This window comes from Lupinus angustifolius, unplaced genomic scaffold (assembly GCF_001865875.1).
Source record: "Lupinus angustifolius cultivar Tanjil unplaced genomic scaffold, LupAngTanjil_v1.0 Scaffold_428, whole genome shotgun sequence".
Classification (NCBI taxonomy): Eukaryota; Viridiplantae; Streptophyta; class Magnoliopsida; order Fabales; family Fabaceae; genus Lupinus; species Lupinus angustifolius.
The window spans coordinates 178797-194355 of record NW_017727833.1 but is presented as its reverse complement, the minus strand read 5'-3'; the positions used below and the strand labels follow the sequence as shown (position 1 = coordinate 194355).

Here is a 15559-nt window from a genome sequence, read left to right as displayed (position 1 = left end):
TTTTCTAAAAATTAGTACAAAATATGGGACAATAGATATGCTTCCAGCTGGGGTACACATTTATTGTCTCACCCCTTTGTATCACTCACTCTATGTGTTAGGAGATATAATTGGTCAGAAAAAATTCAATAATTATAATTTTAGCTTAAAAAGTTTTTTCAATCAATTAGAGGTGATGGTACATGAATTAGTACAAAATGTGGGACAACATATATGCTTCCAACTCGGGTACAAATATGATGTCTCACTTCTTTGTGTCACTCCATGTGTCAGGAGATATGATTGACCAGAAAAATATTTAATAATTATAATTTTAACTTAAATATTTTTTTAATCAATCAGAAGTAATAATACATAAATTTATGAAGGCCTAAAACTTGCTCCAAAATTGGGTTATGGTGAATCAGAAGTGCAACTGGACTCTCCTATAGTGGTCATGCAATTTTGCATGAAATAAGGAAAAACTAATGGATGGGAGGATTTGGGAGGTTAAAATGAATCATATTTATGACCCAACCAAAGTATTAAGAGCATCCACTCAAACAACATATTCATTCTTATTTGGGTTTCCCACATTATTTTATAATTTATTACAACTCTCTATGAGGTAAGAACAAAATCTATATTTTTCTTACAATAACAAACATCATTCTTATTCTTATTTGGGTCCCACAACATATACATTTTTCCCACAAAATTTACCTCTCTCCTCATTTCCCTTGGTTAAGAACAACCTTGAATTGTTCTTATTTAACAACAAAAGTAAGAAAATAAGAACAACACAGTAAAGAACAGAGTAAAAAATTTCTTAATCCGTTAAGAACAACACTAAGAACATCCATTATGGTTACTCTAATGTTATTGTTCACTTACAATGGGAGAACAGTTGGAACAATTATTTATGAAGGTAGCTGGGATGATGAGTTTTGATGATTTGGGATGTGGTATATGCATGGAGGAAGATCACTTGTCTCAAGTTGATGTCCTCAACCATGTCTCACCCAATAGTATTTTGCCACGTATGTCATTAAAAATATCATTTTTTATGTGTCTTTTCATTCTCCTGCTGAAACAAAAATAAAACTACGTGGCACCATACTATTGGGCAGGACAGAGTAAGGGACACCAACTAATATTTATTTATTAATGTCATGCATTGAAAACATTACCATCAACTTTCTTCAGATGAGAGACACTATCATATAAATGCACAAACACAAATTATCACTGAAACTTAGTTCCAACATTACAAGCAAGCATCAGAATATCCAACTGTGTAATCTGACTGACATTGACAGATATTTTGGAGTAAAACAAGCTAATTGGCAGAACTACAGATAGTGTGCATATAGAATAACATCCAATAGAATAACATCCAACCCTATGGTGCCTCCAATTCCATCCTTCTGCTATGTCTTCATGATTTCTGCATTATGATAAACAAAAGGTTAGATATGGCACGCAATTGAGATCGAAAAATAAAAATACTAGCTCTTCATATGTGGCATCTCTTACCTGCATTGGTAGGTACAGTTTGAACTCTGGTGGGAGTTCCTCTTCAGAGTAGAGGCGATCAGAGAAATATATCCTTCTCAGGCGACAGTTTGCATGGACCTGAACTCGCAGAGTCTCCACATAATTAGTACCATATGCCCTCTTGGTGAAATCAGCCAGGTTAAACTGGATTTGATTCCATCCCTCATCCAATCTCAGTGGCATGGTGCATATGTATGGCTTTACTCGAGTAACAGCCTATAACGTGAAAATAAGAAAATAATCAATCAAATATAATGCATACTGACAGGATTTTATAATCTTAATATTTTATTTCAGCAAGAATGACCGTATAACTTAAATATGCCATTGCTTAATATCAAGAATTGTAGTGACTACTTTATAACTAATCTAGCCAAGATTGACATGAAATGGTAATGTTTTGCCCATTGAGTCACTCAAATCAAGGAAGTCCAGAATATATTTTTTCCGCTTTCCTGTCCTTTCTTTCACACTATGCCGAATGAATAAGAAAATTCAAATTCCATTCTCAAATGTAGGGAACATGATTGAGCTACCCACACCACTCTCATGGGCAATGTCCACTTTTTAGCAGACTGAACAAATCAAATTTCAAAAGTAAAGAGCTCAGTATTGTTTGATTTCCTGTTAGTATAGCTGATCAATCTTCATATTAAATGACCAATGAATAATATCACCTTATGTAGACTACTATAATTGATGTTACCTGATGTCAAGAATTTTGCATGCACAAACTAATGCATCATTGTAAAACATTATACTTGTGAATTTACATTAACATATACCTTCGCAAAAAAAAGTTAAAATTACATTGTCAAGTTGTACAGGCTTGGGTGGAGTGACCATAAACTAGAAACATGCAACTGTGTTAATACTTAATAGTCAGAAAATTTGCGTTCTCTATATTAGATACAAGTAAGCACTCAAGCACAAAATACACATGGAAGAAATTAAACATCTACAAGCTCTTAGAAAACACACAAAATCATGAGCAAACTTACAGACTTGGAAATTAGAAGCTCGAAATCGTCGTCTGACATTCTTATCATCCAAAACTTGAATTTCAAATGTGAAATACTTCTTTAGATTCTTGACAATCATCACCAAGAATGGAAGTTTTATACCAAGGGTTGCAGCAGGATCAGCTGGGCATGTAATGTATGTGGACTGAATATTTGATCCAATTATTTCCAATACATCGGATTGTATGTCCTCATCATGTGGTCGTTTTACATGGCCATCTACAACTACAAAAAGCTCAAGACAAAATCAGTTGTATAGCATATTTACCGTTAATATAAAAAAAAAATGTTGTGCATCATCACACAAATCACGGATATGCAAAGACAAAATGGTTAACTATTTGAGACAGTTCCAGTCCACAAATATTAAATATCAAGGAGAAACAAACAAAAGGGGTCGAACAATAAATGAAAGCATATCAAATTATAAGGTTATTATTACAATGGAACTTGGCTACCTGGTTTATCTTGTAATAATAAAGTGCAGTGTGTGTTGACACTGCACCCTAAGACTCAGCAGAGGCTAAGGTAGTTACAGCTAGTGCTGGCTCACTCTCCTTGTGTATTCCCCTAAACCTATTGTATCAATCATCGTTTTACAATAATAAAAAAGAATTACATATGGTTACATAGATACTGTCTCTATTGAAAATAGTCTTTCTGCTTGCACGGTAAAATTGCGTACATCTACCTTCGACCCCACTGGGTGGGAGCCTTGTGCTCTAGACAACCCTTACTTAGATTCTCTCTCATATACTAGTCTCTCACACTCTCCTTCTATTTACACTGTTTACAATTATCTAACTTGTTTCATTTCTCCGGTGTTTCAATGCTAAGTACAAGGTACATGCACAAATTATGTGACTAGAGATAATCATAAATTCTCTCTTACTTCTTTCATCTTTAGTAAGCTTCTTTACAAAATTACAACAATAACAAACAAAACTAATCCCACTGAGGTCAACAACATGGATCAATTGATGTCATTGGACTCTATCAACTACTAAACTTTCAATAATAGCATTTACAGCAATGTTGTTTTTAGTGGTTTCTACTTAGTTCAGTATTCTCTACCCATTTTATTGGAATTACATTCCATATTTGTTGCACCTTTCCCACTACAACCTCAACTAGTTTGTTCATTTTACCGCAATTGTCAGTAAAAACAACATAACCACAATCTCGACTGCATAACATGCACATGACACACAACCTTTGGCAAGTGTCTGGCGTCTTCTCATGGATAGGTATCATTCAAACTTTCTCTCGAATACATTCATTCCCGATAAAAAAAATTTCTAATCAACTAATCAGCCACAATATTCCCATATCCATGCCTTATTTTTGGCTCTTGTTGGCACTCCATTTCGTAGCATTCACTGGTCACTATGGTAATGGCATAATTACATGGCATGAACAAAAGGGCAGCCCAATGCACAAGTATCCCACCATTGTGAGATCTCGGGAGGGTCAAACACTCATGTCACAAGGTGGCAAAATTACCATTTCATGAAATGGACAACACAAAAATTTCAATTAGGAGGACCAAACATCATTTTGACATGATAAATTCATACGAATGTGAAGCAACATATTCAATTCATAACAAGCTCTAAAATTATAGTAGTGATACTGCAAAAATACAAATCCAGAAAACATTTACCTTCTTTGTCCCATATCTGCAAAGGCTTGCTCCTACAAAAACAAAACAACACACAATTTCATCATCATCATCATCACAAGCTATTAAACAAGTTAAACTGAAATGTGAAACAGAACAAACAAAACATACCCGAGGCTGTATAATATAGAAAGAAATCCTGATTGAAAAGTGTTCTTGAACATTTTTCTGCACTAGCAATAGCCACACACAATTCAGGTCAAGTTTTTGGACCCAAAAGCTAAAAATTGAAAAGAAAAAGGACAAAGATTTAACTTGCAATTCCATATGAATGAAACTAATTTAGGTTAAGGAAATAAAAAAATAATAATAATTGAAAATCAGAACGCGTGAGAGATATTGAAGAATGCAACATAACAATCTGAAACACGAACGTGAACTATTTCGGAAACCTGAATGTTTCTCGGGGAAATTAGGTACAAGGTTTTGCTTCTCTCTGTGACTTCAATTTATGAACATTTAATTTAAATTAAAAAGGTATTTCTTTTCTGTATAGTATGGGCCTAGGCCCAAACTATCAATATGTAGATGGGTTGATAATTTTATTGCTCTTCATATTCATTCATTTTCAATTCATATTAGTTGACAATGTGTTGGTCTAATGATATAAGGTTTTTTTAGATTGTTTTAGCTGAACAAAATATCAAAGATTCAATTCGTTGGAGTAATACTTGTTGGGAGGATAATCACATACTCTGAAAGTGATTAGTTTTTTACCCAAAGGGTGAGAGTACCCTTATACAACAATAACAGTCAAAACCTTTATCCACTAGTTGTAATTATCTACATGGAGGAGCGAAGGACGCATCATATTCTATCATAAATTGTGATTTTTAGTGTTATATATTAAAAAAATAATATAATAATTTGTAAATTTAGCTTAATAAAATATATATATGACAACTAAGAAAAAATCACATGACCAAATTTCTGGTATTTTTCCATTTAAAGATATTTCTCTATGATTTCTAGATAAAAATTAAGAAAGTTGTACCAAGTTTTGAAAAAGTGGGTTTCATGGTGTCAAAAGGAGAAGAAAAAGTTGATTTTTAGATAGTGAAAAAATAGAAGTATTTGTAAAGTTTTGAATGGAAAAATAACATTATTCTATATGTTGGATACACAGTTATAGAAAAACATTTTTAACTTCTCCCCTCTTCTATTGCACCTATAGAAAGTTATTTTTTTAAATATGTTTATTCATTTCAACTTCTAATTAAAAGTAATTTTTAAGGATGCTACCTTTATAATATTTATAATCCGAGGAAAAAAAAAAGAAGAATAAAAACCTTAACAAAAACCATTTACCTACAAAATAAAATAACAAAAACCATTTACCTACAAAATAAAATAACAAAAACCAAATCCACATGTGTAACATTATTTGCATGACTCTTAAGAAATGGCACTCATGTGACACCCTTAGAGGTAGGAAAACAATGTTTTTGTTAGGTGGTTAAGAGTATAATAAATATGGACAATAGATATAAATATTTACATATGTTTATTATATCATTCATTTGTATTATTTATATTTAAAATCAATAATAATTAAATATAAATGATATAATAACAATGTATAAATTTCTTACATTTATCGGTACGCATATATATACTCTTTTTTTATATGTGTGGAGACGTTGCATCCACCTATAACATCATCATTATCACCCAGATAGCGTTGTTACCAAAATAAGTCCTTTGATTTCATGTGTAAACATCTGTATATTTTAATGCTTATCTACCCATCTTTATTTCCTTTAATAAAGCATGTATCTCATGTTCAATTTAAAACAAACACAAGCAATTTCTAACAAGTATCCAAAATAGTAGATCAATTCATATTTAAAAGGCAGACCCATATTTTTACAAGACACAAGTAACATTGTTGCTTTACTTCATGAAGAATTGACATGGTCACCTTCATGCATGTTAAAAGCTAGTTATTGAGGTTGATTCTCTTGTGGTGGTGAATTTAGCAATGATAAAATTTATGTAGAGATTTTTATTTGCTGCATTATTTATTAATAAATATGTAAATGTGCATTATTTTGTGTGACTTATTAATAAGATGAATAGAAAGTAAGACATAGATTATATTTGTCCTCATTCAGAAATATAGAGAGAATATGTAAGATGGGTTTCAAGCAAAATGCTCAAATTTTGGAGAAACAAAAATACAAAAATGGGTCTATCTTTTCAAAATGATATATTTTGGTCATTTATTTTATATTTGAGTTTTTATGTCTTCTATCTTTTCAAAGTTTTTAACTTATCATTTCCGTCAGGACCATCGTAGCATTGCCAAAGTCTAAAAATTCACCGATTTTTGTATTTTTGATTCTCCAAAATTTGAGCATTTTGGTTGAAATCCATTTTCATATTCTTCTTATACTTCTTAATTAGGACAAATATAATGACTTACAATGAAATATAATTACTTCTTAACTAACTAAAGTTTCACTTCAGTCTATAAAAGTTTCTTAGGTTCCCAATAAATTTTGTTAATCGAATGGTGAAGGGCTTTTGGGAATAATAAGATTTTCAATTATCCACTTTCATTGTAGGAAAATGACATATGCAAATTAATAATAAACATTAAATTATTTTGTGACATATATTAAATGACTTACATATTTTTGTATCTTATCTAGAAATGACAATGAGACAGATCGATGCTGAATTTGTACTTATTTAACTCTAAATTCAAAATTCAAAACCTGAACTAAATAAGGTTGAAATAAATAATATCATCTTCAAATTTGTCAGATTCAAGTAACCCAACCGGATGGGAAACCCATCTGAAAAGCAACTCAAGAGAACATCATATGGTAGTGAATTTAACTTCACCATGTTGTTATTTATATGTTGACTGAACTCAATGTAAATTAATTATTATGTAGAAAAAAGCAACATACTTGATTAAGGCAAAAGTAAAGTAACATTGATTACACCTCGATAAGATAAGAGAATAAGTGTCAATCAAGTTCAGGGTGAATTTGGGTAGGGTATTTACCAAACCCAAAAATTAAACTTGGGTAAACCCGTACCCAATTCAACAAATTTTATTTGTTAAATTCGAATTGAGTTTGAACTTGTAACTATAAATTTAATTTTGATTGTTATCCCTAACCTTATCCAATAAGCACATAATGATTAAGGTGGGACCAAATATTACAATGTGACCCAATAAGAATTTATTTTTAGATGAAGAACTTTAGGCCACAAATTTGATAATGAAAAGTTCAAAACATTCTGAGCCACAAACTCATAACAAGTCTCTTTCTTAAGTGAATGGCTAATAGGGAATAAGATTTTGAAGGCAGCTCAGACAGCATCAAATACCAGACGCTGAGATGTCCAAATAGCACAAAATCAAATCTTATTGGCAACGTGGGCCAATCAAATTTCCAATTTAGATGCTCAATTTTAGGCCACAAATTTGATCATTAAAACATCATCACCAACAAACTCATTATCCTAACCACTATCTTAACTATACCTAATTAATAACAATCGATAATTTATTTAAATTGGAGAAAAATAAATTAATCCATATTTATTGGTTAAAGTTAAGGAATCTAAATGAATAGTTTTAATAATAGATAAGTTTATTATATATTATGGATATTTATGGAGAATCAAACATTCATGAATAATGTATTTACTTTTCAATTTCTTTTACTAACTCAAATCTTATTTTCTAGTATTTCATGAATAATAATCAATAAAATTTTTACAACACATTAAAATTTTAATTATAATTAAAATTTAGTCATAAATGATAGCACAAAAAATATAATACACTTATCTCCAAATATGATATATTGTATTTTCTCCATATAAGTTTTTCTATGTTATATGTGTTTCTCATTCTCAAATTATTTTTTATTAAATTAAATTCTCACTATAGTACATTTTCGTAACTCTTACTCATGTGATGATAAGATCAATAGTAGAACTTAGAAATATGGTTAATATTAAAAAATTATTTTTAAATATGTAGCATATATAAATATTCATAATAAGATACAATATAATATTAATATAAAAAAGAAATAAATATTGATGAATTATAAAAATATTATGAAATATAAAAATATGACTTATTTAATTTATATAGATTGACCAGTGATTTTTATATATCTGTTAAGATCCAAAATTTATTCTTAAATATTATTATTTTATATTTGCTTGTATTTGGTATAATTTAAACAATTTAAACTAAAATTCATTTCAACAATGTTAGATAACATAAGTATATAGCTTTTTTTATAACTTATATTTTTTAGCTCAATCAAATAAGTTCCTAGATCATCTCTCAACAAAAATTGAAGGAAGATGATACATTTAAAAAAGAATGACAAAGATGGATGACCATGGAAACGTGAACCAATAAGATTTCTGTTTTAGATGGAGAAATAGAAGCCACAAAATTTCAAGCTCAAAACATCCTCAGCCACAAACTTATAAAAAGTCATTTTCATTTAGCTTTTTTTGTTTTCTAACATGTGTCTCTCTTGCTTCTAAGCTCATCATAGTGGACTCCAATAACATCTAACTTTCTCTTATAAAAATAATCTTATCTAATTAAATATTATGTGTATATTTAGAACCGCCTCTTGTTTTTCAGAAAAAATATACTAAAGAACTCATTAAATTTTCAACTTGAGGATTCATTACTAACTTATTGTATTCTACAAGTTCTTCATTTGAGTTCTGCTTCAATTTTTTTCAGGCAAGTCTTAGCAAGCTATGCTCCTTTCATGTTTTTTTCCTTCTTTTATGTATTTTATTAATATTTGTTATCTTTGGAGTGTGATTCTATGGAAATTAAGTAGTTTTGAAAAAGTTGTACTTTTGAAGAAGTTGTAGTTTATTGTGGATGGGATGGAAAAGATGTGTGGTGTTTAGTGGTTTCATCAAGTTTTTATCTTATTTGTTTGTGATTTCACTTTCTATCATTTTTTGGGCTTTTGGTTAGTGGTTTTGAACATCTTCTGGCTTGAATAAACTTGATTTTGGTTCTTTAGTTAAGGTATGGACTGGGAAGGAAATAAAACTTCAATTAAGCTTGGAAGATAAAGTCAAAGTGATATAGAAACTTCTATTGCAATAAAAAGAAAATCTTGAAAGATCTAAGATCTCTTTAGGAAGAGAGTCAAGAGATAGATGGATTCCAAAACCTGGTGTAGTAACTATGAATGTTTTATGTACATAGCATATAGATAACTGAAGTTCTCATTCCATGTTATCAATTAGCTTTTATGTGTAATTATAAACAACAAATTCTGCATATGTCCAATTAAAAAGGCAATTTTGCTGCATATTAATGTTCACATGTTTTGAACACTCTACAGATACTTGTCATGGATTGCTACTATGGTTATGATATCAATGATTTTCATGTTCCTAAAGATCAAGATTTATTGGATTGGCATCCTTTACCAGAAAGTTGGTCAAACTGGGGAATAAATGCACCTGAAGGTTTTGATTCACCTAAGCAGTATTTCACCATGGATACAAATGCGACCGACTTAGAATTTGATTTCATGGAAGAAAGTTTTGGTAATGAAGTTGAGCTTGAACATTCTCTAAATGATAAAGATCAGTCTACCAGTTCAAGTTTTCAACAAACACTTTCATCGGATCAGTGTAATTACGAGCTTCAAGGCCTATTGTGTTTAGAACAGACGGGCGGCATTTTCTTGTATAGCTTCTGAAATTCTTTTACTTGGCATATGTATGCTATACATTGTAGGAAATCCAATGCAAATTGAATTGCTCTGTGGTGTTTTTGCATTCCAAATTCGTCATATTTATCTTTATGATTGGTGCCAATACAGACACTAGCACAAACATACTACTTATGGTTCACAGAACTCTATAGCATGAACCTGTTATAGAATGGTAAGGGCTCCTCCCACTTTCTTGAATAATTCTAGCCATAATTCTACTGTAAAAAGTCTTATTTTCCATCTTGCATTACTCACGTATCATAACACAACAGAGACATTCAAGTTCACTGGCTTACCAGTTCAATGACTATTATTGTGTTACAACCCTGACATGTTTCACATAATGCAGGGATTCTGTGATTGATGATCTGTCCTGTGTTGAAGACCAACACAATTCCTTTTACTTTTGTCCTGAAAACCCATGCAGTAATAGATCTCGTGGATTGCAGAGAGATACTGAAGCTTCAAAGTTTGTTCCAAACAACTTAAACTCTAAGGATTGCCTAAATATAGAGGTGAAATTTGATTTTTGTCTAGTACTTCGAAGGTGTTTGCCTATCATTTGTCTGGGGGAGTTGCTATGACCCTTGTTTTCAAGAAATTATCTGATGAAACTTTCTTACATATACCATGATGATAGGGATAAACACTGTCTCCCCTGAATGAAGATCTCTTTTGTCCATTTGTGTTGAGGACCAATCAAAATGCGTCAATTATTTAAAAACAAAGTTATATAAACAAAAACTAATATTTTTATATTACTTTGTGTAATTTTATTGGATAGAGACAGAGCACCTTTTGTTTTGATTAGAGTGTTACATAGCTCAAATGAACAATTCACTAGTGTTGGTATAGACAGAAAATTAACATCTTTAGTTCTTTTTTAAAAACATGTTGATATTTTGGGGGAAATAGAGTAAATCATGACTGTATATGATTATTGAAACCAGCGGAACTAGCTTTTATTAAAGTTTTAATTGCATGGTATCTGGGTTATTGTTTTTGGGGTTTACGGTATTATCGTAATCTATATACTTTCTGTTTATGGTTCTGACAGTCAAATACTTGTACCCCTTTAAGCAGTGCAATAGAGATGAAGCCATGCATGAGCAGTATTCTAATGAGGAATCGATACTGCAGAATCTTGAGATAGCAATTGCACAGGTGATGTGACTGAGAATTGTGATGCTTGCCATTTAATTATAAGTTATCATACTTGTTACTAATTTTCTTTTTCCTGTTTCACACGACCAGTTCACTGGGAAGACCCGTATTTGTTTCCGAGATGCCTTTTACCGCCTGGCCAGAGATACAAAACATGTAGTAGAGAATCTGGATGATGACCTTAACATGCAAACGACAGTGCTAGGGGAAGTTACCAATGAAACCATGAGGTATATGATTTATATCTGCTGCATGTCTGTTATGTTCTGTTGGCCTTCTAATTGCTGCATGTTATTGATCAAACAAAGCATTTGTTTCCCTAGATGACATGATTTCTTGATTTGGCTTGGAACTAAATGTTTGGTTTACTATGTAGCACAATTTCTATCTAACTGCTCCAATCTTTATTCTCGGCGTGAATTATGCCTTAGCTGCAGGATAGACATTCACTTTTTATTTTGGTTATGTTATTTCTAGTTATACCTGGAAACAGTCTCTCCACTTGCGGGGATAAGACTGCGTACATCTACCTTCTCCAAATCTCACTAGGTTAGAGCCTCGACCCTCATGCACGGGGCTGCATTTTTGTTCTCTAGTCTTAGAAGTAGTACCCAATATAGTCCTGTTCTCTAGTCAGATGTTCGATTTAAACTGACTTTGTTTTAGCTCTCATTATAATGTCAACACACTGAGAATCAATAGTGTTAAACACAATCATAAAATAACATTAGTGCACACAACACTTTTATCCTTGTCCAAGCAATTCAAATGATCAAAACCATTAATTGAATTGTTAACTTTGTATTTAGGTGTGAGGACAATGAAACAATGGAATCTGATACCAACAGTGTTGACAGAGCAGTTGCAAATCTCATGTTCAACAAGATGGATACTAACATTTAAGATCTTCCTCTTACAACATCAATCAACTCCAACCAAGAAACAAATGTAACATAAGGTTTTCTGGTAAATGGCTCATCAAAAGCCTTGAATTCGGCATTAAAATTTCACAATCCCATTCACCAAATATCACAAGGAAATGCTGAGGTTAAGATATTTGGACAAAGGGACCAATGAATCACACATTCCATATGGTGATCCTACATACAAGTCATCCATGCCATAGAGTTTTTGTTAGGTATTAATGTATTATGATAGTGAGCTTAGAAGTAGCTAAACCAGAAATGAGAAAAACCATTTTCCTGTGTAATTATTCAGCTCTATATGCTGCAAAGAGGCCTGTTATTTTTACTATATTGGTTTCTTTGATCTGTATGCATGTATATATCCAAAGGCCAATTGTATCCATTTAGCTCAGCATGTATGTATATAAGCAAACCTCAATTATTCTGTTAGGAAAATGCTAGAGGGCCAAAAAAATCACATTAAATTTTCCTATAGCATGAGATAAAAAAATTCGTGCATTGCATGCAATATTGTTACTAGTTCTTATTATGGGTATGCTTTTATTGGGCTTGCTTCTTGACTATTTTTTATTTTATTGTTGGATTAAGTGTGTAGATAATCTCTAACAATATTTGTATTTCTTTAAAAGAAAAATGTAATGGGCTTATCAAGCACATGAGACCATCCACACTCTTGAATTAATATCATCTTATTGGACTAGATATGTTCTCATGCCTTTATATATTGTTGAATTTGACATGCTCCTGTACTTGTTTATTTAGTTTCTTATGCTCTTAACATGTCAACTGTTTTGTTTAATTTTTGGTTTATTGTTGAGTTAGATATGCTTTTATATTGGCTTGCTTATCGATTGATTTTTGTTTTCGAAAGGTAAAGATTTATATATAGTTAGTTAATCATTTATCATTTATTTGTATTTTGTTTGAAGAGTCTAATAATTAAATATAAATGATGGATGATGTATTGGTCGTATAAAAAGCTCTTACACTTTATTGCATATATATTTTTTTCTTTTTGTTTATTGTTGAATTAGTTATACTCTTATATTGGCTTGTTATTGATTGATTCTTGGTTTATTGTTAAATTAGATATAGCTACTTTGTGCCATCCCACATTGTATCGTATACATTATCAATTTCTTTAACAATAAATTTATGATAACGTATATTACATTATTAAATCATTTTAAACACGAACTTCTCAAAGAAACTAAATGGGATAAATATATATGTTCCTAAATCTTAGTTTCAATATACCCCAAAAAATATGTAGCTCATTTACACTGATCGACCAATCACTAAATATAGGATAACGTTTTTGTGTCATACTTAAGTTTGATTTTGTTAAAAAATGTGACAGCTTGAATAGAAGAGGCAGATAAATAACAAATTAATCAGGTCAACGTTAAGGGTACAACAATGAGACCAGTTGGAAAAAAAATACCAAACTATCTATTACCTAAGAAGCTAATCATCATCAAAACTCTAACATATCCAGAAGTGATTAACAACCCATGGCTTTCATTTACCTATATCTAGCTCATTTTTTCAACTGAATCAAACCAACTGATAATCAGTCTCTGAAAATCACAGTTATCAAATCAGTGAGATGTTGTTTGGTTCATTTAGAAAATCACTTGACAATTATATTGAACATATAATTAAATCGGTCGATACAAGAAAATACTAATCAAATCATATCTTATCGTACCAGTTAAAACTAGTTTGTGAAGGGAAAAAGTAATTTTTTTTAAAAATGATACAATAAGGATTCAAAATTTAACTCTTATAAAATAATTAGCCATTGAATAATTTTAATAACTGAATTTTATGTTACAAATAATGAATTTAAGGTACCCAATCAAACAAAAAAAAGTAATACCTAACTAAAAGAGAGTTATAACAAAGAATAGACAAAAACAAAGTCACGTAGTAAAAACCATCTGTGTTTTCAAACCTTGATAGAATTGAATACCCACCAAACCCAACGTGCTTCCCATAACCATGTAAACACCTGTTCTAATCCAACAACCTACCAAACAATTCAACTCTAGTTTTTCCTCAAACTATCATAAAATTGAAAATTCATGTTCTTCACCTCATTTCATTTCCTTTCACCTACAAACATTAATGGCATTACCACCACCACCACCCTCACCAATATTTGAAGAAGACTCACCGGAAACTGCCACCACCACCACAAAAGAATTACGCTCACCGACTCCCCGTGTACCCATCTCCTTGCAACCAGCAAATAGTAAGAGCAAACATGACTCCAGATCCACCAAAGTCTTCCGGAAGTTTCGATCAGTGTTCCGGTCATTCCCCATCATTGTGCCATCATGCAAGATGCCTACAGTCAATGGGAATCGGGCTAACGAGGCATTTATCCATGGCGGCACGAGGATAACTGGAACCCTATTCGGGCACCGAAAAGCAAGGATCAATCTTGCTTTTCAAGAAAATTCTAAGTGCCTACCCTTTCTTCTCTTGGAGCTAGCTATCCCTACTGGGAAGCTGCTCCAGGATATGGGAGCAGGCCTTAATAGAATAGCCCTAGAATGCGAGAAACATCAAAACAACGACAAGATAAAGGTTGTTGATGAACCCATTTGGACCATGTTTTGCAATGGGAAGAAAACTGGGTATGGAGTGAAGAGAGAGGCCACAGATGATGATTTGAACGTGATGCAATTGTTGCATGCAGTGTCTATGGCAGTTGGTGTTCTCCCAGATGACATGTCTGATCCTAATGATGGAGAACTTTCATACATGAGAGCACATTTTGAACGTGTAGTTGGGTCAAAGGATTCAGAAACTTACTATATGATGATGCCTGATGGAAGTAATGGACCTGAGCTTAGTGTATTTTTTGTGAGGGTTTGATTTGATTAATGGAAAGTGAGAGCATACTGGGCGTAAGAAAATGTATTTTTTGCATGGCAATGGTTGCATGCAAGTGTTTAGAACAGTTATTTATATTCATATCATACGGGTTCTTTTAGGGCAGAAGCTTACTCTTTTTTCGCAGAGATTATCTATATTTCTTTATTTCTTGTCAGGAAACAAATCTGGTAACTGGTAAGTAATCACTATATTCTGCTATATTTTATTTAATTTTAATTTCAATGGGAATGTGACATTAATAATGATTCAATTAACCTTTTTTTTAGTTCTGTGGAGTTTTTGAAATGATCAATTTAATATATATTAATGCCATAAGGCTGGGAATTTGTAAAATGGGTAGTTTATTAAAAAATTCTGAGTAGAAATATTTTACTCATGTATTCGTGCATGCCATTTTGTGTAGTTACCCAGAATTGGTTGAATTTTTATGTTTAATTTTGAGGGGGGAACCTATGAACTTTGGGTCACATGCATTTTGACCACCTTTAAAAGTACAATTCAATTACTAACATTTTTTATTGCGATTTAATCTTTTTGTTAAAATTTCCATCACATTCTAATAGAAACTGCAACTATAGGGAAAGC

The 15559-nt window shown here is 31.6% G+C and overlaps 3 protein-coding genes across 7 annotated transcripts; 2 read left to right on the top strand and 1 right to left on the bottom strand.

Moving 5' to 3' along the window:
• Positions 1 to 1180: 1180 nt before the first annotated feature.
• Positions 1181 to 4669, bottom strand: LOC109341319 (cilia- and flagella-associated protein 20). Of its 5 annotated transcripts, XM_019579202.1 has the most exons (7): positions 4614 to 4664; positions 4351 to 4412; positions 4222 to 4253; positions 2542 to 2783; positions 1516 to 1752; positions 1377 to 1426; positions 1181 to 1328 (listed from the first exon to the last, which is right to left on the bottom strand). In XM_019579202.1, the coding sequence occupies exons 2-6, from the start codon at positions 4401 to 4403 to the stop codon at positions 1418 to 1420; spliced, it is 573 nt and encodes a 190-aa protein (XP_019434747.1). In that variant the 5' UTR covers positions 4404 to 4412; positions 4614 to 4664; the 3' UTR covers positions 1181 to 1328; positions 1377 to 1417. The 5 variants fall into 5 exon arrangements, with proteins under 5 accessions (XP_019434747.1, XP_019434744.1, XP_019434743.1 ...); XM_019579199.1 differs by having other exon boundaries at positions 1181 to 1426; positions 4351 to 4407; positions 4614 to 4669; XM_019579198.1 differs by having other exon boundaries at positions 1181 to 1426.
• A 4160-nt stretch (positions 4670 to 8829) lies between these two features.
• On the top strand, positions 8830 to 12408 carry LOC109341298 (protein LNK3-like). Its single transcript, XM_019579176.1, has 6 exons — positions 8830 to 8972; positions 9593 to 9949; positions 10327 to 10492; positions 11061 to 11141; positions 11232 to 11371; positions 11951 to 12408. The coding sequence occupies exons 2-6, from the start codon at positions 9609 to 9611 to the stop codon at positions 12042 to 12044; spliced, it is 822 nt and encodes a 273-aa protein (XP_019434721.1). The 5' UTR covers positions 8830 to 8972; positions 9593 to 9608; the 3' UTR covers positions 12045 to 12408.
• Positions 12409 to 13979: 1571 nt separating this feature from the next.
• Positions 13980 to 15164, top strand: LOC109341311 (protein MIZU-KUSSEI 1-like). The gene has a single exon (XM_019579186.1). The coding sequence runs from the start codon at positions 14198 to 14200 to the stop codon at positions 14951 to 14953; it is 756 nt and encodes a 251-aa protein (XP_019434731.1). The 5' UTR covers positions 13980 to 14197; the 3' UTR covers positions 14954 to 15164.
• The last annotated feature ends 395 nt before the right edge of the window (positions 15165 to 15559 follow it).

Coding starts and splice junctions, on each gene's coding strand:
- LOC109341311 (XM_019579186.1), top strand. CDS start 14,198: ATGGCATTACCACCACCACCACCCTCACCAATATTTGAAGAAGACTCA.
- LOC109341319 (XM_019579199.1), bottom strand. CDS start 4,403: ATGTTCAAGAACACTTTTCAATCAGGATTTCTTTCTATATTATACAGC. Junction 4,254..4,350: donor TCTATATTATACAGCCTCGG/GTATGTTTTGTT, acceptor TTGTTTTTGTAG/GAGCAAGCCTTTGCAGATAT. Junction 1,753..2,541: donor TTCGAGCTTCTAATTTCCAA/GTCTGTAAGTTT, acceptor TTCACGTTATAG/GCTGTTACTCGAGTAAAGCC.
- LOC109341298 (XM_019579176.1), top strand. CDS start 9,609: ATGGATTGCTACTATGGTTATGATATCAATGATTTTCATGTTCCTAAA. Junction 9,950..10,326: donor CAGACGGGCGGCATTTTCTT/GTATAGCTTCTG, acceptor CACATAATGCAG/GGATTCTGTGATTGATGATC. Junction 11,142..11,231: donor TTGAGATAGCAATTGCACAG/GTGATGTGACTG, acceptor TCACACGACCAG/TTCACTGGGAAGACCCGTAT.